This window comes from Prosopis cineraria, unplaced genomic scaffold (genome assembly GCF_029017545.1).
Source record: "Prosopis cineraria cultivar Desert tree isolate PC_DT_omini unplaced genomic scaffold, ASM2901754v1 PC1, whole genome shotgun sequence".
Lineage (NCBI taxonomy): Eukaryota > Viridiplantae > Streptophyta > Magnoliopsida > Fabales > Fabaceae > Prosopis > Prosopis cineraria.
In genome coordinates this window covers 12,475,072-12,496,922 of record NW_026555332.1, presented here as the reverse complement: position 1 = coordinate 12,496,922, position 21,851 = coordinate 12,475,072, and the positions used below count along the sequence as shown (strand labels likewise).

Sequence of the window (21,851 nt, the reverse complement as noted above, 5' to 3'; positions counted from 1 at the left end):
AAATGCCACTCAACAACATGCTTGAAGTAAAATTATTTGACGTGTGGGGCATAGACTTCATGGGACCATTTCCCATGTCTTTCAACAATCAATATATCCTTGTCGCTGTAGACTATATCTCAAAATAGGTCGAAGTGGCGGCATTTCCCACTAATGATGCTAAAGTAGTACTCAAGTTCTTGAAGAAGCATATTTTCACCCGCTTTAGAGCACCAAGAGCCATTGTGAGTGATGGTAGTACTCATTTTTGCAACAATTAATTTCAATCTCTCTTGAAGAAATATGGTGTCAAGCACAAGGTTGCACTTGCCTACCATCCTCAAACTAATGAGCAAGCTGAGATTTTTAATCGAGAAATTAAGAAAATACTTGAAAAGATGGTAAGAGTGGCAAGAAAAGATTGGTCCACCAAACTTGACGATGCATTGTGGGCTTATCGAATGGCTTACAAAACTCCTATCAGCATGTCTCCATATTGGTTAGTTTTTAAGAAAGCATGTCATCTACCTGTAGAGCTAGAACATGGTACTTATTAGGCTATCCAAAAGCTTAACTTTGATTTTAAGGCTGTAAGTGAAAAGAGGCTTCTCTAACTAAATGAACTTGATGAATTTCGGTTTAATACCTATGAGAATGCTAGGCAATACAAGGAGAAGACAAAAAGATGGCATGACAAGAAAATTTTATGCAAAGCATTTGAGCCAGGCCAAAGTACTTTTATACAACTCTAGATTGAGGTTATTTCCTGGCAAACTCAAGTCTAGATGGTCGGGACCATTCAATGTGGTCCAAGCATTCCCTCATGGTGCTGTTAAGCTAAAGAACAGTGAAGGAGAAAGATTTAAAGTCAATGGGCAATGAGTGAAGCATTACTGAGGTGGTGAGGTAGATTGTGGAACAATCACCTTGCCCTTATCTAATGACTCTTGAAGAAGAGAAGAGTCGGGCTAAATAACTATAAAACAAGCGCTACTTGGGAGGCAACCCAAGTTTTAAACCTTATCTTTTGATTTTTTATTTTGTAGTTTAGTTGTTTTGGTGAAGTTATGTGTGATCTTATCTCTTTGTAGGTTAACAAGAAGATATGAGGAAGTATAAGCTTTTGAAGAAGCAAGAAATGTGGCCAAAGAACAAAATAGCACAAAAAGAAGGAAAATTTCAGGGAAGTCAAGCTATTTAAGTTGTGTTTATGCTTATAAGCTTGTCTTGGCAATTATTTTGAACTTATTAAAGTAAATGCAATTTTTTATGGTTTGATTCACATGAAAAATAGTTCTTTTCGGGAATTGATTGTATTTAAATTGAAGGAAAATTATGTATGGTTGATGAATGATGGTTAGAGATTGATTTTAGACTGAATATAATGCTTGGAAGAGGTTTTAAGGGGTGAACAAATTAGATTTTTGAAAACAGAGTGCTACAGAAGTTTACTGTCAAGAAAGTTCTGACAAAAGTCATGACTTTACGCTCACGACTTTGAGATTCCAGAGAAGGTCAAAGTCATGACTTTCATTTCAAGCTTAAATCCAAAGTCACGACTTTCATCTCCCCTAGACCATTTTTTTAAAAAAATTTGGATTTTCTTTTTTTAAAAAAATAATAATATATATAATATTAATAATATTTTTTTCTTTTTTGTCATTTTCTTTTCTTTGCCTTATGTGTTATGTTTTACAGTATTTAAAAATAATATATATATATATATATATATTTATATAGATATAATAATATTTTTTCTTCTTATCCTTCCATTCCAGTTCTGCAACTTGTTTAAAAAAAAAATTCTCCCTTACCTTTCCATTCCAGCGTCTGTAGCTGGTCTTATATAAAAAAAATAAAAAAATTTGGTTCAATATTTGAAAAGAATAAAAAAAAAACCCTTAGCTCTCCTCAATGTATCTCGCTTGAAACTCTATCTCTCATCTCCATCCACCGCCCTCTTTACTGTGAATCAAATCTGTAGCTCCCTATATCGCTGTTGGCCTATATCTGTGCCTTTACTTGCCTTCACCGTCACCTCCTTGCTTCATTCCACCAGCACCCATAGCGTACGAATCTCTTCTTGTTCTCTTCATCATTCTTCACCAGCAGTCACTATTTGCTTCTCATACACTGTGCAGTCGCGTCCCTTTCCTCCACCAACCATAATTTCCGTTCTAGCTCCTATCACAGTTTTTATTTCTTCACCTTTCGTCCCTGTTTCTCCTTCCCAAGCTTTAATCCTTGCTCCAGATCTGAATGCCAATGACCCTGAGTAGCTTAAATTCACTGTTCACCATTGTGCCATAGCTGTCGCTTCTGTCTTTATACTGAGCTTATGCAACCTAGTGAAATTTTTCCCTTCAATCTTCATTGTCATTATATTACTTGCTACGACCTGTGCACTTGCGGTGAGCAATATAACCTGTGATGCCAAAATAAAAGGCTCATCTTTATTTCCATGCCTTGTAAGATTCACCTGTATGAACCTAGATGGCATATCAATTTGAAGGCCATTTTTATAATCAACTCAATTACAACCAAAGATTGGGACTTTAAACTTAACATAGTCCAACTCACATATGTGTGCAATTACTCTAGAATATGAGATTATTGCATATATATAGGATTTTTGACTTTTGCATTGGAAATATACATCGCTTTAGCTATAAGAGTTACAATACTATTTTACATTATGCTTCAATCATCTAGCTCTTTGATGTAGAATGTGTATCCATTGATGAAATAACTATTATAAGAGACAACTTATATGTTAGGACTTCTAGCCAATCATTTTACTCTCTCAGAAACATAATTATTATCAGAATTGTACTTGTCAAAAACATGCTTTTTTAGCTAACCTGTGAAATGCTTATTAAATTCCTTCTCATACCAAGTTTCAATTCTTCTAAGATTATCCTTTCTAATGTCAGATTTTTGCTTGTCTTCATACTCATCAACCTCTTTAGAGTTGCACAACACATGAAGGTGTGCTTGCTCCTAGTGTTTTTTGAAATAATGACTAATTTTATCCCTTTCATTCCTTCCCCACCTTCTCATATGCCTATCTACTAGAATCTCAATATATTTGCCCTCTCTCGAGTAATCTTGATAGAATTCAATAGCCTCTTCACTAATGTACCTCTCAACAATGCAACCCTAAGGTTTACTTTGCTTTTTCAGATACCTTTTTGATACCTTTGTGTTATGTTCAATGGAGTATATCCATCTTAAATAAATTAGGCCATACATTTATAGCTCCTTAACCAAGTGAATACTAAGGTGAACCATTATGTGAAAAAATGAAGGTGGGAAATACATCTTAAGTTCACATAATGTCCTTATAATTCAGCCTTACAACCTTTGCAATTTGCAAGGGTTGATCACTTTGCTATAAATAGACTCGAAGAAATATAGTTTAGTTATTGCATTATGCACCCTATTGGGTAAAATAGAATGTATGGCCGCTGGAAGAAAATTTTCCATTAAGGTATGGCAATCATGATATTTTAAACGTTTTAGCTTCAAGTCTTTCATTGACACAAGATTTTTTATATTGGAAGAGTAACCCTATGAAACTTTAATTGCACCAAGAAACTCACATAATGACATTTTTTCTTTTTTAGATAGTGTGTGAGCTACCAAATAAAGAAATGTACTACTTTCATTCTCCTCTAATGCCAAGTCTTTCCTTATTCCTATAAAAACCATGTCTTGCCTCGCTTTTATGCTATCTTTGCTCTTCCCTAGAATATGTAGTAACGTACCAATAATATACTCTCACACATAGTTTTTTCAATATGCATTATATCAAGAAAATGCCCAATGTGAAAAATCAAAGAAAATAGATCTTTTCTTCCACCCAATTGTACTAATGTGTCTCGCAAAAGATTTTTCAAATTTAATACTCAAATCCTTAACTTTTTCAAATAGTTGACCATCAGATAAAATTAGAGGTGGCCCACCTTCTTTTGGATTACCATCAAAAGATTTTTTTAAGCTCCGATAATAATATTGTTGAAGCAACCATATGCGATGTCCCATGTATACATTCTTTATACCATGTTCTAATCTCATAGACTATGTGCTATCTTCACAAATAAGGCATCCAAATTTTCTTTTGATATTATAGCTAAACAAATTACCGTATGTTGAAAAGTCATTGATTATACTAAATAGTTTGGCTTTCAAATTAAGTGTTTCCTTCCTATACCTATCATACATTTTAACATCTATCTCCCACAATAGCTTCAAATCTTCAATTGAGGAGCGAAGTATATGTCTATATCATTTCTTGGTTGCTTTGGTCTAGAAATTAACATGGACATCATTAAATACTTTTGCTTCATACATAACCATAGAGGTAGGTTATTATAACATCACTGGCCATATACTATGTGTACTACTTTATATGCCACGTGCATTCATTCTATTGATAGCTAGTACATGGCATAGGTTTCTAAAATCTTTTACAAAGTCTAGGTATTCTCAATCAACCTTTTCCTATCGAGTTGAGTCAGCAAGATGCATTAGCATACCATCTCTAATCCTCTCATTTACATGCTATGTCAAATTTTTTGAATCTACGACACTACTATATAAGCATTTAAATCTAAGCACTATAGGAAAGTATCATATCACCTCCTCCAGACTATTTTTGTTATCCTTATAATGTGATGCATTACATTTAGGACACTCAGTTAATGATGCATATTCTTTCCTGAACAAAGTGTAATCATTGGGACAAGCATGTATTTTCTCATAACTCATGCCCACAGATCGCAACACCAATTTTCCATCATATATTCAGGTTGGAAGCTTGTTACCTTTCAATAGCATTTCATGAATAAGTGAAAGAAATTTTGTGAAGATCATATCAGTCAACCCACCTCTCACTTTCAAGTTGAATAATCTCAACACAGTGGTCAATTTTGATAATTCTGTGCAATTAGTGTATAAGGTGTCCCTATATAATTTCTCAACCTCTTAAGCATTTTTGGACAATCCCAAAGTTCCTTTTCAACAACATTTTCCTTCTTTTCAACACAATCATCCTCGTCTATACTTGTTTCAAAATCATATGACTTTTATTGATCATATCCCTCGACTCACTATGCTTATGCCAACATGTATAAGTATGTTTAATCCTAAAGCACACTAAATAGTCTTCCAACTTGCTTGCACTAACTCACTTCAATAGGCCACACTTTACACAAGGACATACAATGCTATTATAATCTGCCTTATGCTCTAGTGCAAATCTAATGAACTCCTTCACCCCATCCACATATTCTTCTGTAACTCTATTCACAAACATTCATTTCTTATCCATTATCTCTCTCATTCTAACAGGAATTGTTGAGAAAAATTATATTAGTAACTTAATCATATTAGAAGAGTTGGTTTAATAAATAAATTAATTACTTACTCAATCAGTCATTACCATATGATTTTGCATATATATATATATCATCTCTCTTTAAATTAATTAAATTTAAGATAATACTTACAATTATATTAAACTAATTGTAAGTATTTTATCTTATGCAAAAACATGCCAACAAGTGACTTCTTTTATTTATAAGTTACAAATAGTTTACAACATTTATTGTCATTATTTCTTTAGGCAATGTATTTGAATATATATATATATATATATATATAATTCAAACAATATTAGAGCCCATGTGTTTAAGATTAAAAAAATAATTTTTAAATACTTTAGAGATTTTATAAAAAGTGATTTTTTTATAGAGATTTTTTAAAAAATTAGAAATTATTTTGTGTTGGTTACAATAATAAAAAATCATTTTTTACTTATAATAACAAGTAAGGTATATATTGTAATATTAATATTAATATATAGGCCGAATTGTTATAAAAATTATATATCATCAATTTATAAAAGCTATTTTCATTGAAATTTTCTATCCCTATTCAAAACAAAAAATAATTTCTTGTACAAAAAATTGCCTTTCATGTCTTTTTTAAAAAATAGCTTAAACAAAAGTTCCCTCAAAATGCCAAAATATTAATTTTAAATAAAAATTTGACAGCATAATGGCATAAAAATGAAATTTCTCGAGCCATTTTACCCTCATTTCAATCACAACATTATCATCATCATCATCAAAAACAACAATATTATATGTTATTTAAAGCAAAAAGTTGCACATAGTTAACAATCATGAGTAAGCTAAAAGTACTCATACATAATGTCAATCACTATAAAACTTTATATACTACTCAACCATCAATTAAAGAATCAAACAATAAAAAATTTTTAGTCAAATTTGTTAAATATTGTTCACACAAAAAATAGACAATAAATTTGGATAAAAATAAAAACTAAACATAACTCCCATCTAATCATATATTATTAGTCTAACATGCATTTTCAAGTTATCCACAACTTAAACTTTATGTGGGTTTTTGCTCAAGGTTATTTTTTTCAATGAAACATTTCTTCGAACACCTTGCATGTGATAATAATAATACAAAATCAATATAATGTAATGTAACAAACCAAAGCCTAATAAAAAATCAAACATACCTAATGTAATCCAAACAACAATCAAATATAAAAACTAAGTTAAATTGTTTTAGATAGAAAATTAGAGATTTAGATGAAATGAGAAGAAGAGAGACTCAATGCTTACGAAATGACACATGTGAGAAGAGAGGAAGAGAGCATTGCAAACTAACACTGAAGGTTATCGGTGGTGAAGAAATGGTAGAGGAAGAGAAGAGAGGCATGGGGAAAGGAGAGACAAGAGGTGCCAAATTGATCTGTTCTAGGGATGGGGATGCTATGCTAAATTGATCTAATCTTTAGGAGTTGATCAATGGGGGTGCTGTGCCACATGAAGAGATGCTTTGATCTTTTGGGGTGTGGGCACCAAAATGAATTTGCGTTTAGAAAAAAGAGCTTATATAAAAAGCATATATTGGACAATTGTATTTCCAATCATCCAATATAATGCATCTTATTGGATGGTTATTATAAATAACCATCCAATATATTTTCTTATTTAAAAAATTTTAAAATTCAAACATATAATAGACAATTCTTTTAATAACTGTCCAATATAGTTAATATATTAGATGTTTGTTATAAGAACTGTCTAATATTCTTACTTATTGGATGGTTATAAATATAACCGTCCAATAAGACTTGTCATTTATCCTCATTTTTATAGTTGTAATCACACCTTCATAAATATCATGAATCATGGTTCCTTAGCTCATACATTAAATTATATTATTCACAAATCTCATGAATCACAGATCAAACATCAAATGAAAAAATGAGGCATCATGAAAATTCTCTGGTGCTTTGTCAAAATAATAATACAGTCATTGTCAAATTGTGCAATGCACAATGAGGGACATGATGCAGCGTACGTGCACATGCCTTAGTGCATCTCTTTATGGAGTCCCGCCTATTGTTTTCAACAAATTTTAAGTATTTTTACCACCAAATGGTATCTCATGCTTTTGTAATTATCTTAAATTGTAGTTTGGACTTATTGTTGTCCTTGGAATAATTTTGAATGGTTTCAAACTTGGAATTCCAATTTGTGAAAAAATGAAACTTGTTTTAGAAATGTTTTCAAAATGATTAACGGTGGTTAGGTAATTAATCCGTTTGAGTTAGTCCCATGTTTACCGAGTGAGTTATGGTTAAGTTGTAGATTAGTAAAGTCAACCTTTAAAAAAAAAAAACACACACACACACATCTATATTATCAGTAGTCAATGTAAAATGTATAGAAATTATGCTAATAGTTTTTCCAATTTATAGTCTCAGTCGTCTTTCACATTCCATAGAATATATTTGAAAAAAGGCATCTAATTGCATATGCTAGTCATTCGACGTAAAAATTAAATTTGTGATTACAGAAAATTTTCCATAGGTTTCTTCATCAATATTCTTCCATGGATAATTGAAAACAGGGCAAGGAAAAATTAAAGAAATTGATAGGAAAATGATAAATTGGAAAATTAATGTGCCTCATATTAGTCACAACGTGTGGAATGGGTTTTCTAACTTCTTGTTCTGATTATTTATGTCACATGTCCCCATCTATCCATATGCGATTAATTACTTTTGTCAGAACAATTAAATTTTCCACAGACGAATAGTTCATAAAAAATACTCCTTTCATTTCAAATTATAAAACACTTTTAGATAAAATTTTACTCCTTCCATTTTAAATTATAAAACACTTTTAGACAAAATCTTATATACCAATAAATCTCATTAAAGACACTTAACAACTTTATCTTTCAAAAACAAAAGTATAAACTTTTAAAAATACCCATCATTTAATATATTAAAAAGAGAAAAGATAAAAATTAATTATAGAAAGGAGAAGGGTATATTGAAATTGATGCATTTAATAAAAACTTAATGTACTCATAGTATCTTATATTTTGAGACAGAAAAACTCCTTTAAAAGTGCCTTATAATTTGGGACGGAGGTAGTACTATTTATTATTTGGAAAAAAGAAATTGTTAAATTAAGTGTTGTGGAAAATTCTTTAGTTGTCATAATCTAATATTGTAGAGTCTTTTGTGATTGGCTAGTTATCCTCATCCGAATTAAAACCGACAAGAAGATTTTTAAAAATCATAACTGACGTATTACTCTTGTCCCCATTAATAAGGGGGAACATGTGGAAACAATCATATATAGAATTCGATGAAAGGTTACTTTCAAGCAACGTGATTTTTTAAAATTTCTAATAAGAACCTCACAAACTCAGATAACTCAGAAGGCTCAAATTAAAGAACTTGAATTTTGATGTGATTTGATAAAAATATTTTCTCACAATTATTTTCTTTTCTCCCATGATTGGTTTCTAAACCATTTGTAACTTTCCCTTAACATTCTATTTTCTCCTTATTTCTTTCTCATTCAATTTTTACCAAGATTTAATAATATGCAAAACAATTAACAGAATCACACCCCACTTAAGATGAAAATTTGAGCTCAATATATATAGTATAAAGGGGAAAAAACAAAGCTTTTAAACTAACGCTATATCCAACTCACGTGTTCCTAATGTTGATTTGCAAGGGTCTACCCACACAAACTTGAACATGGTCGATCAAATAAATATAAGAGATATGTGCAATAATCTAGCATATAAATCTCTCCTAGAATATAATTTTGCATATCTTAGTTTTCATCCTAATAACAAAATGCACAAGTGCACTATACTTAGTCTTAATACAGAACTAAGACAAGCATTAGTGACACATTTATTTCAATTCGAAACAAAGGTCAAATTATCACATTCTCACATCAACTCACTTTTTTTTTTTTTTTTAGGAACTGCATAGCCCTGTGACTACTTATCTCAAGCTAGAAAGATAAAATACGTGCATAGTCATTAAACAAAGAATTTATCCATAATAAGTCTAGCATAACATCAAGTATCCAAGTCAATTCGCACACCCACTAATGAACATCGTTACTTAAGAGGTCTAAATGACATCCTTATTCACTCATTAAAGATCATAGCTATCATAAATAAACCCATTGTTATAAAGTGTTTCATGATTTTTGATGAAAACACGTGGCTAATAATTACCTTATAAGCATAAAACTAAAACAATTAAATACAATAACAAAAGCCGAGTCCTTCCTCAAGGAGAATCATAGTCAATAAGTTACTTTTGAGTTCAAACATTGCACACAATTACAATTACCACTCTTCAGCCTCTGGGTTGGGCAACCATAGTTATACAATCCATTTAGTAACATGAAACTTTATCTTTGAATTTATGTCAGCAAAAATATTTTTTAAAACTTCAAATCAAGCAAAATACCTATTTCTTTAGGCTCAAACAAAACTTAAACATCAAGGCATTATCTCATAGAAAATTAAAGTCAAATGATCAAACTCGAGTCAAAACGGTATTCACATCTCTAAAGTAGTAAATATAAGTTCTTCATGCAAAATTCACAGACAAATGAGCCTTTTTTTTTTCCCATCGAGTCTAAAATAAAACATATATATCTGATATTGCCACAAGTCTTCGTCATAAAAAACATAATCAATCTTTTAAGATCACACCAAACCATAAGTGCATACAGCCAATTATAATTTCTCCCCCTAAAAAATTATCATCTAGTAACCACCTTTAATATTGAAATCAATACAAACATGTGCAATTGCAACAACCAAACCAGACTGTTCATGAAACATTATATTTTTTAAAGTAACCACCTTTAAATAATTTTCTAATAAACATTTTAACCAATTTTTAAATTTTTTTTAAATGAAAATAATTAAATATATAATTTTTTATAAGTATATATTATATTAGTTTACATTGAATATATATCTTTTACTTTTTTTCTTATTTTTCTCAAAAATGAATAAATAAATGATTAAACTTTTATCTTTTCCCAAGTTAAATGCTTCCCCCTTCTTTTATTAAAAATAAATTTTATCTACAATTTTTCAATTATCTTAAAAATATTTTAGTAAAAAATTTATTTTAATCATGTAAATTTTGTTAATAGTTATTTTGAACAATTATCCTTTATTATCTTTGAGATATAAAATGAATGGATATGTGATAAATTAAAAGTAGATGCTAAATAAAAAAATTAAATTAAAAATCTAAGTAGATATTTCATAATCAAAATAGAAAGAATCTTATGTTGACTCGATCTAGATTAATTTGAATATCCATTAAAGTCTCTTTAATAGAGTCAATCTCAAGATAATAGGGAATACTTTCTATAACTTTACAATTTAAAATAAATAAACTTTAATAATTTTATACATAATTTCTTCCATAATTCAAATATTAAAATAAATTAAATAATCAAGTTTTGAATTCTCATCCAATAATAATCCCAACAAATTTAACATTAACAAATTAAACAATTTGAGTAATTTGAAGAACAAGAACCAGATGAGGAAACATTACCATAAAATACCCCCATCCTTACTGCTTATTTTTGTTAATACTTGATGATTGTTAATGGTCAAGTAACAGTGCGATGTATATTACAACTAACCTTACTTGAAGGTTAAAAACCATCAAGTATTCTTCACCTATTTTATTTATTTCTTATTTTAAATAATCATTAAATATGGAGCATCATATTTAAATAATCATGTGGTAGTAAAAAGTAGACCTCAATAGAAGAAATAGACACCATGTATATACCAAGCCAAGCATCAAATGTGCAATATGTCAAATAGGTTGCAATGCCATTTGCATCTTACAATATCTATACAACTTTAACATTCCAATGCTATTTATGTATATGTATGTAAGTAAGTATGTATTTATGTATAACTTAACTTGATTATAATTTAAATAAATTTTTTGAAATAATTCATAAAAAATTATAAAAAAATAATTCATTTATAATTTATATATAACTTAGCTTGATTATGTATACTAGTTTAATAAGATTATTATTAAAAAATAATCCATGAGAATTTTTTTAAAAATGTGATTATTAAAATAAGATCATCATTAAAATACTCATCTCACAAGATCATTATTTTTAAAAGTAATCATTATTAATCTTATATATAATTTATTTCTCATTCTATAAATAAATACTTTTAGCAGCAACAAATTTTTCCCCTAAAAGTAATTATGTAAATTAATTTTATAAAAAAATTTAATTTTTTATAAAAAAACTTGTCGCCACTAAAAGTAATATTATATAAATTATTTTTCATTTCTTGATTACTTTTTTTATGAAAATATTTTTGGCGGCTATAGTTTATCGCCACTAAAAATAATTACATAAATTATTTTTAATTTTTAATTAAATTTTATGAAAATACTTTTGACAACAACAATTTGTCCTCATTAAAAGTAATTGCATAAATTATTTTTAATTTTTAATTATTTTTTATAAAAATACTTTTGGCAGCGATAAATTATTAATGGTGACATAAATTTTTTTTATTTTTTAATTTTTTTATAAAAATACTTTTGGTAATTATACAAATTATTTTAAATTTTTAATTATTTTTTTATGAAAATACTAAAAGTAATTATATAAATTATTTTTATTTTTTTATGAAAATACTTGTGTCGCCACTAAAAGTGATTTTTAGTGGTAGTGACTTTTAGTGACATTACAATGTCGCCACCAAATGTTAATTTCTAATGACAATCTCTTGTCGTCACTAAAAGTAAACTTATTGTTGCCGCCAAAAGTTGTTTTTTTTTAGTGAAATCACAATGAATTCTTTTCAAGGCAAGGGAATTAAAACAAAATGACCACTTTCTCTATCTCTAGATTGAACTCACACATTGATAGCAACAAAGCAAAAATCTCAGTCAAGTAAGTTTTTTTTATTTTCCTTATGATAACATGTAATCAACATACCCAATATTTAATATTTAACCTACCTTGTTGACTTTAGAGCATTAAGACATGTGGTTTGTTTCAAAGGCTTTGGACAAAATTAATGTATTTAATTTCAACCTTAAACTAAGTAAGGTTATTGCAACAAATTAGTTAAATTTCACTCTTTTGACAACCAAAGCCCTCAAGCAATTTTTAAACTTAACCTATTCCAATTAAACCTATTACATATTATTTGAACAAACATGACTTCCAGTTAATAAAATAAGATTCAAAACAGAATGCTAAAAGATCCCTCAACAACAAGTGTAAGTGAGTGCCTGAACAATCCTACTTGAAATAGAATTTGGGGCTACCAATGACTTACAAAGTCTAGTTGTCTATAATGAAACTCAATCTAGAGAATGCAATGGCAACTAAACATACATTAAAAGCTCATCATACATTTACTTGATTATATATAGTAATTTGTAATTTCAAAATAGGAACATTTATCAAGAGACAAAAGTAAAACCTGTGAAGACTCTAAACTTGCTCAAATGGTAAATATCAATCTTTGTGTACGAAGAGGAATAGAGAAGAGTCTCATTGCTAACAAATCTTGCTTTTCCCATTTGCGGATAAGAGTCTGAGATAGGGCCTACTGAGAGACAAGGGCTCTCAACTGGTCACATGGAGTTGTCCTAGAGGTCTTTTCAGGTGCAAAAAGAGTGTACATTAACCTAATGCTTATTGAGAGACATGTGTGAGAAATATCATATAATTCTGTCTCTTGCTTCTTCTTCATAAAAAATTGGTTCTTTATTTATAGAAACACAACACAATATATATATACACACCCTATAGTTTGAGAAGCTTTCTTGCTTACTTCTTACAAAACATTGATGGGTTTTTTACTCAAATCTAAATTATTTAACTATTCAGAAGAGAACTCTATTATTGTCTAGTTGATATAAAGCTTCTTGTTTTGGACATGCTCAAAACATGTCGCTTATATGTGCTTCACATTGAAAAGCTAATGGCAATCGAGATCTGATCTATAAACCATGAATCTACCGCACAAGACAATTCTATAAAGTGGCACTATATATATGAACCATCCAAGAAAATTTTGTAAGAGCTAGAAGGCGTCCAAGTGTGACAAGTCACATATTGTAATCGCCTGTTATTCTCTTAACTCTTAATTAAAACAAAATTTAACCTTACAAGCACATGATTCACTACAAGAGAACTGCAATTTTCTCATGGAATTTTTTCTTGAAAAAAATATTTGAGAGAAGCTCTCTTAGAATATCTCTCATAAAGCCTCTTCTAAGAAATTACTCATGAAATTTCTCACAAAAACCGAGAGAAATTTTAAGAGAATGATGAGAGAAAATTAGAGAGGAAAAAACCCGCTTAATGGAGGGAAAATGTTCTCTTAGTAAATCCCATGAGGAATGTTCGATAAATACAAAAAATTGGTGGCAAATAAAACAATAAAAATAAGAACTCATTAAGTTTCTTTCTAATTTGTCCAAGAGAATCTTTCTCAAATAAAAATCTGAGAGAAATTTAATGAGTTATTTCAAATAATACTAAGAGAAATGTTCTCTCCAAAAGAGTTGAAAGAAATATTCTCTAAACTTTTTCCAAGAGAGAATTTCTCTCTGACAAACAAGAGAGAATTTATCTCTAATTAAGTTGAGAAAATTTACTGTGAGAAAATTTTAAATGTCTTTCAGAGTGTTCCCCCACCACTTGCAATGGGAAAGCCATTTGTGAAAAAAATTACTTTTAATCCTTATACTTTACTCGAGTTTCGGTTTAAGTCCCTTTACTTATTTTTCAATATTCTAAGTCGCTATACTTTTCTCCATTTTGCAACATTGGTCTCTCTATTTTCATAGGTTCGTTGATGCAGTACAAACAATATCCAGATTGCTGATGTGTCAACTAACATTATCAAGTTTGCACTGATGTGTTAATTAAACTGGTGCTGAGAAGGAATTTTTTTAATCAGCAATATAAATTTTATAAAAATAAAAGCTCCATCAGAGTTGTTTTTTCAGAAAAAAAAAAAAGGATGAGATGGAGTTAAAATAAAACTCTCAACTTCAAAGAGAAGGGCAAAGGAGAACTGGAGAAGAAGCAAGGCTCATCGCTTGAAGAGGGAAGCAGATCTGGGTGAATAGCGAAGAAACTCATCTTCATTCGCCCTTTCATGCAAGGACAACATGTACACACCTCTAGGCTTTCCCCATCATCTACAAGTCTCCTGAGTTCATCATCTACAATTCTCTTTCCATTTAAAGAGTAATATTGAACAAGTATCATTAATAAAACCTTATTTTTTTAAATTTTTTTTTATATTTTGGGATAAAAAATTCCTCTAAAGTTATCTTAGGGAGGGAGTATAATTTAAAAGATAACATGCAACAAAAAATAGTTTAGAAGTTACAATTTCATTGGTCAGCTCATAAATGAAGTGATGGTATGATCTATACAAGAATTTCACTTAGATTTAATTGAGTTTTATATTATTTCATTAATATTTTTATTTACCAATCGCCCTATATAATTCATGTGGTTGTTATAATTAGTAATTAATAGTATTACCTTTGGCCTTCCCATGCGGCATGCCCCATCTTTATAAATAGGCAACATCCATTACACCATGAACACACAAGCTAAACAAACAAGAAAATCACCATCTTATACCCTCCCACCATCGATCATGGCTTCCAAAAGCCAAGTTCTCGTTCTCTTTCTTTCTCTCCTAACATTGTCCTCCTTCATCAACCCCTCTCAAGGTGGCAAAATGGCCCTGTCCTGGGGACAAAACACAGCATCGATTGAAGGCACCTTAGCAGAAGCATGTGACTCTGATCTCTACGACATCGTCGCTCTGGCATACCTCCACGTGTCGGGAAGCACAAGATCCTTAAATTTCGATGACCATTGTCCTAACGGCAATTGCGAAGCCTTAGCATCGCAAATTCAACACTGTCAAAGCAAAGGCAAACAAGTCTTGCTTTCTGTCGAAATAGACAAATTCGATGCACCCGATTACTTGGCAAAGTATCTTTACAATAACTTTCTTAGTGGCCAAGATGGCCCTCTCGGAGCGGTGACCTTAGATGGCATCAATATTGCAAATATTGATTACAATTCTGAGCCATGGGTCGACCTTGTGGAGGCAATCTCTAGTTATTCGATACAAGAGAAAAAGATTTACATATCAGCATCCCCGCGTTGCGATATCACCACCTTCGACAACGCAATTGCTACTGGTCATGTAGATTATCTCTGGGTTTTATACTACGGCCAATATGAATCGTGCGAATATTTAGGAAATGGCGACTTCACAGGGCTTATTAATTCATGGTGGAAATGGACGTCCAAGAAAGACGTGGCTGATAGCTCTCTGTTCTTGGGCTTAGTAGCGTCAAATGATACAGCTGCAGCATCCTATGGTTACATAACACCAGAAGATCTCAATTCTAAGATTCTTCCGATCGTGAAGGAATCTTCAAAATATGGTGGAGTGATGCTCTGGAACAGGTACTATGATAAGCTAACAAGCTATAGTTCTAAGATTGACTACGCTACTGCATCACAGAGATTCAACAGTCTCTTGGCCAAATCTGCGTAAGATGGCATGTACTAGCTATCATGCAAGTGCGATCTATGCATGTTTGACTACAACCATGTAATAGATATCGCTCTAAATAAAGATATACTTTTTATAAATTTTATCTTTGAGCAATGTTTCATTAAGTTCTTTCATTTTTTCATTTTACTTTATATATATAGCATTTGATATAAGAGGATACAAGAGTCGTCAGCACATAAGCATGTACTCTCTGCCCCAAATTATATATAAGACAACATTGAAGGAATTTTTTGTCCCAAAATATAAGAAAACTTGAGAAAACTAAGATTTCATTAATTAACGATACTTAGTGTGATGATTAATTTTGTAGGGTATTTTTAAAAGTTTATAGTTTTGTTTTTAAAAAAAAAGTTTGTAATTAAAGTGTTATTATTGTGTTTTATTTGTATGCATAATTTTATCTCAAATTATCTTATAATTTAGGATGGAGGGAGTATATTATAAATATAAGTTGAAATTAAGATAAAATAATAAATAAGAGGATAATAAAACAAGTAAATTAACAAAGAAAAATGAAATAGAAACAAATTAAACAGGCAAAGAGAGAGTAAGATTGGTGGAAATAAGAGAGTTGTTATAATTTCAAATCAAGCGCTACCAACATAAAGATCATGATTTCTAAATGCAAGTTTTAAATAACTCATAATGCCAATTCACACTTGTATGTTCCCTCAAAGTAAAATGATTTTTTTAATTTAAAATTTATTAACACGAAAATATCTAGACTTCAGTGAAATTATAATTGTTATTTATATAATTAGAGAAAATTTTATTATTATTTTCTCTTCGTTTTTGTTATTTTAAAAAATTAAACTTAATATATCAATATTTTAACATTAATTTTGTACAGTTAAAATTAAGAAGCTAAAATAAAACATTTTATAAACTTAAAATACTGAATGTGCCCTTTAACATTAAATTTAACAAAACCGAAGAAAAGTAAATTTATTTTACTCTAAATACAAAAATTAAACAAGAACACATAAAAAAAAAAAAGAAGAAGAAAGGAAGGCCAAAAGGGTGCTGCGTCCGTATGCATATTCATCTGCACAAATTTCTCGTTTCTCTCTCCCCTTCACCCTATTTTCCAACAACTATTCTGTGAGTTTTCTCCCTCGTTCTCCACTGTTTCAGCTGGCGCCTCTGTTTTAATCAAATACGGGATTCAAAATTTAAAGTATAATGAGTTTAAGTGAAATATAAAAGACCCAGCTTTTAAAAAAAAAAACTTAAATATGTTGTAGTTTAGGTTTAGTGGATTCAAAATTATTGGATCAATGGATGCAAATTTTTAAAAGTTTCACCCTAGTTGCCAGTAATTTTTTTCAAGTTGAGAGGCAACCGTCAACCATTCCTCCATCCACCACTGAGTATGACCAAAAGCGATGAAGATGACACATACTTGCACAAAACCTGGTCGTAAGGGACAGCAGGCTATGGTGGCATCTTATGTGATGATAAAGGAATTAGATTATAGGTTTCTTAAAATATTTTAGTTATCATTTGAATATTGACTGAACTCTTAAACATTTTAAAAGGTCTTAACCTTTATTAGAAGAGGCTAATTTTACAAGAATTAATATTTATTCTGATTTTACGAAAATCCTTTCACATCAATTATAAGTTTTCTAAAAATCATTCCCTATCAAAAAAGGAATTTTATCATAAAAAATTAAATAGTCATCTTTAATTATGTAATGATAGACTTGTTCATCAAGTAGCGGAAGAAAATTTAAATTTTATTTTTAATCATTCACTTTTAGAATGTAAAATCCTTTTAAAATTTGATATCATCTAATTTTTGTATATCTTTACACAGTTTTTCTTTCGTGGTCTTATATTAAATTAAAAAATTTAGTTAAAAAAAGGTAAAAAAAAAAAAAAACCAGTGCAATCTACAATGTAAGTGCCAAATGGAATCATATGATACACGTGCTTCTAGCTAGTGGTATGTACGAACTTCAATCAATGTTGGTGTCCTTTGTCATCATCAAAGGGTACATAGCAGGTGCTTTGTCGCGCGCACATGGCTTTAGCCGCGGATGTGCAATTATAGTAACGTTGGATGTGACATATATTGGCTAACCAAAAAAGTAAAAACAATTTCATTGTTCGAAATGTTTCTGTTTGCGGTGAACAATAAATACCAGACGTGTTAGAAATATTAAGTCTCAATTGATAATAAAAGGACCTCTAGTTCCCTTATTACAGTTTATTCGGATGTGAAAAGATACAAAACTTTAGTAGAATAAGTGTTCGATTGTTATTGAAATGTAAAAAAAATTACACACCTAAAATTAAAAACTAAAAAGGGCTAACAAATATAAAATTTGTGAGTCTTTGATTGAGTGTTGATTAGTTTCTTCTGTATTTTCTTCTTCTATTTATAGTGTCAGAGTAGCGATAGCCTTTTCCTTGAAACTTAGAACGTTTTGTCGAAGAATCAAGGATCTCGCGAAACTCATGGCGCAGTCTTTATTTCACACTCTCTATTTTGATAACCAACCCGTTTCATCAAGATACTTAGGCATAGATTTTGGCATTAATTAAGATCGTGTCTTCGTGCCAACAATCTAATATTTGCACTTGACGGGATTTCGGCATGTTTATTTATTGTAGCATTTATTAAGCCTCAGGATCGGCTCCTTTCATTTATATTGGGCCTGACGCTTCAATTACTTAGCCCAATTAGCCTTGTGACCTATTTGAGCGATATTTTATATTTAGCTCAAACAATGCCCCTGTGTGCCAATGGCTGGTAACATAAGCCACGTGGCATGTTTGAAAAAACTGAAACATCACTTTGCTTCTGAGCGCCCTTTGCTAATATAAACTCACTTCTTTTCTTCACTTCTTTTGCTCTTTCTACTATTTCTTAAACTTTAAGTATTTAATCTTTTGCATTCTTCTTACCTTAACTCTTAAATGGCATCCTCTGGTTCTGCCACTTCTTCTATTGCTGCTTCATCTTCCACCCCCATTGGGAGTTTACTTGATTCTCTAGCAACTATTCAGAATCTCATTACCCCACTCAGAGGGTTTGTGATGATACGTATTTAGTGGTCTGAAAATCCTTTTTTCCCCTAGATTGGTTCCTCATTTTAATAGTTGTTTATTTTTTTTACAGGAGGATTCTTTATTCCACGAATCGATGGCTTTCTGGTAAGTTTCTCATTCCTCATGTTTAGCCCTTCTGTTTTATTGGAGAAGTATGTTAACTGTGCTTTGTTTTTCTTTTCCAATACTTCTCCTTAGAGCTTTTAAATCTCCAATAAAAGTGACGTCGAGTATCTGACCATCTCTCCCGACCTTTTCAAAGTCACGGCCCCTACTCAGCCAAATCCATAGCCACTGACCTTCCTTTGCAACCTAGTCTTAGCCCAGACAACTTTGCCCTTCCCTGAGTCGTCCTACAGAAAACTCAGGAATTGGCCCAGGTCTCTTGGCTCTTGGGTCAACTAGGTAAGGTGCTTGAAGTCGCAAGTGGAAGGAGATGGGTTTGCATGACCTAATCTAGCTATCCCTAGCCAACGTCAATGTCCCCATCGAACTTCTGATAGCCCTCCTAAGCTTTTAGGCTTTGGGCTACAACGCCTTCATCTTTGAGCTCAGCCTTATGTCCCTCACACTATGGGACGTTTTCATGTCCTAGGGTTTCCCATCACCGAAGAGGAGAACTTCTATGCGATCTCCATGAAGCATGACTCCTACACTGCCCTGCCTGTCGATTTGGAGAGTAAGATTAAGAGTGCGGGCTCCTACACAAAGATTATAGAGTTATTCTCTAAGAAGCCATTCATTGAGCCTGTCATTGCCACGGATCATCTAGTCTTCATATAGATCCTACTGAGCTAATGAATCTTGGCCCTGGAGGAAGGGAAGCCCATGCAGCTGCACCTGAGGATCACCCAGTCCCTACTCTGTAGCAACCAAATAGCCTTGGGGACTAAGTTTCTATGCCACCTTTACGATGACATGAAGGAGTCGCTAATAAAGAAACCCTTCAGCAACTTCTATGGTCCTGTCTAGTTTTTGAAGTTATGGAAGACAGCCTATTTTCAACTTCTTCGATGGGAGCCTTTCCTAGATGATTCATGCACTAACCACTCCTTCACTTATCTCCTAGATGGTCATTCACTGACTGACTCGAAGAACTTCTTTGAGTTCTTCAGTCAGCAAAGCTAGTCCTTAAGGAAGACCTTAAAAGCCTTTAACATTCTGAATTGCCGCCTCCCTACCTAGTACAAGCATATGGTAGAACATAAGAACAAGCCCGCCAAGCTACTCAATGATGAGGTTTTCCTCTCGGCCATGACTCTGAGGAAGATGTGGCTGCCATACACTAGCTCTTCCTCTAAGTCTTTGAGGGTCTACTTGGAGTCTTATCATCCTTAACTGGTAACGGGTCAATTTGAACTGAGCCAATGCATCCTTCAGGGCCTGTCCCCCTAAATTAGTGTAGAGTTGTTGGATAGGAAGGCTATCAACTAGATAGTCATTCCACACACCACTCAGAGGCAGTGTAAGGTGAGACTTATAGATAGAGATGCTTGCCTTTGCTTTAATAAGTGGTGGCCCTAGCACTTTAGGCATATAATAAAAAGCCATACCAGTAAGTATTACCTTTCATGTTTGTCTTGGTTTTCTTTCTTTTATCTCATACCCTAGTCTAATCCTGTCTTTATTCTTGTAGGCCGTGATTGGACACAATCTCACGTGTTGATGACATTCTTGAGGGGAAACATTGACGACCCTGTAGCTTTTGAGGCCTAGACGGCCCTATTGTTGAGGATTGTGGTTTAAGGAATAGAGCAAGATGATGCCTCATCCTAATTGTTTGCCCCTTCGGTCTTCAAGAAGCCTAAGGTGAAGAAGATCTCCTCAAGTCATCCTAATAAAGGAGATGGTCCTGACAAGAGGAAGCAAGCTCTATGTCCTTTACCAGATGCTAAGAGGAGAAAGAAGATGATGCCTCCTCCCCTCAACCAACCTTCCTCTACTCCGCTTCTGACCGGCCCTACTCTTCAGAAAGGAAAGCACACGCACAAGTACCAACAGACGATGATCTTGTCAATAGATTCTGATGACAGTAGGGTGAGTCTTCTTTAACATAGGAAGAAGGAGACCCAGCTCCCAGATCCTCGAGTGATCACTTCCCCCGTCTCTGCCAATCTTGAGCCAATGCCCATGGATTCGACTGAAGTCACTTAAGAGGTGGCCCAGGAGGTGATAGAGCATACTGAAGCTTGGGGGGCTGCTATGTCTATTGCAGCCCTAGGTGGTGTTACTGATCTGGAATACATCGAGGCTAAAACCAACTAAGAAAGGGCTTTCACTCCAGCCCCAAGTGATGAGTTGGAGCTTGAAATCTAAGGTCCTGCTTCCACCGAATACCCCAGAATGGTCTTCTCCCCTATCATCTCGATCCTACCCCCCAACTTATCAAGTTCAAGAAGTTAGGGATTCTAAGAAGTCCCTGAAGGCATCTCAGGCAGCTACTATGAATAATGCCTTAGTTGCCCTGGTCTCTCCTCAAGGCGCCTCAACATGGGACAGACTGATTCCTCTACTCTTTTGGGTCGTGTGGAGAAGGTCCTATGCCCAGCAGTACAGTTTGCGTGTACTCCTCCCCCTTCCATGAGCAAAGACAAAGCACTTGTGGACCCAATTTAGGTATTGACTTGTTCTGCTCTTATCCCTCTAGTTCCAGCTACTTATCCATCTGGTCTTGAATTCCTCATAGCACTTCTGCCACAAGTCTGTTGGATATGATCAGTAGGTTGGGTTTGCCACTTCCTAACTTTGAGCCAGGGCGCGTGCTGTTGCTACCTGTTGTCATCAGTACTACATGCTCACGA

At 32.3% G+C, this 21,851-nt stretch overlaps 1 protein-coding gene across 1 annotated transcript; it reads left to right on the top strand.

Annotated features, from left to right (window-relative positions):
• The first annotated feature begins 15,054 nt into the window (after nucleotides 1-15,054).
• Nucleotides 15,055-15,972, top strand: LOC129315763 (acidic endochitinase SE2-like). Its single transcript, XM_054959824.1, has one exon. The coding sequence runs from the start codon at nucleotides 15,055-15,057 to the stop codon at nucleotides 15,970-15,972; it is 918 nt and encodes a 305-aa protein (XP_054815799.1).
• The last annotated feature ends 5,879 nt before the right edge of the window (nucleotides 15,973-21,851 follow it).

Bases quoted from the DNA above. Each gene is read 5' to 3' on its own strand.
- LOC129315763 (XM_054959824.1), top strand. From the start codon at position 15,055: ATGGCTTCCAAAAGCCAAGTTCTCGTTCTCTTTCTTTCTCTCCTAACA.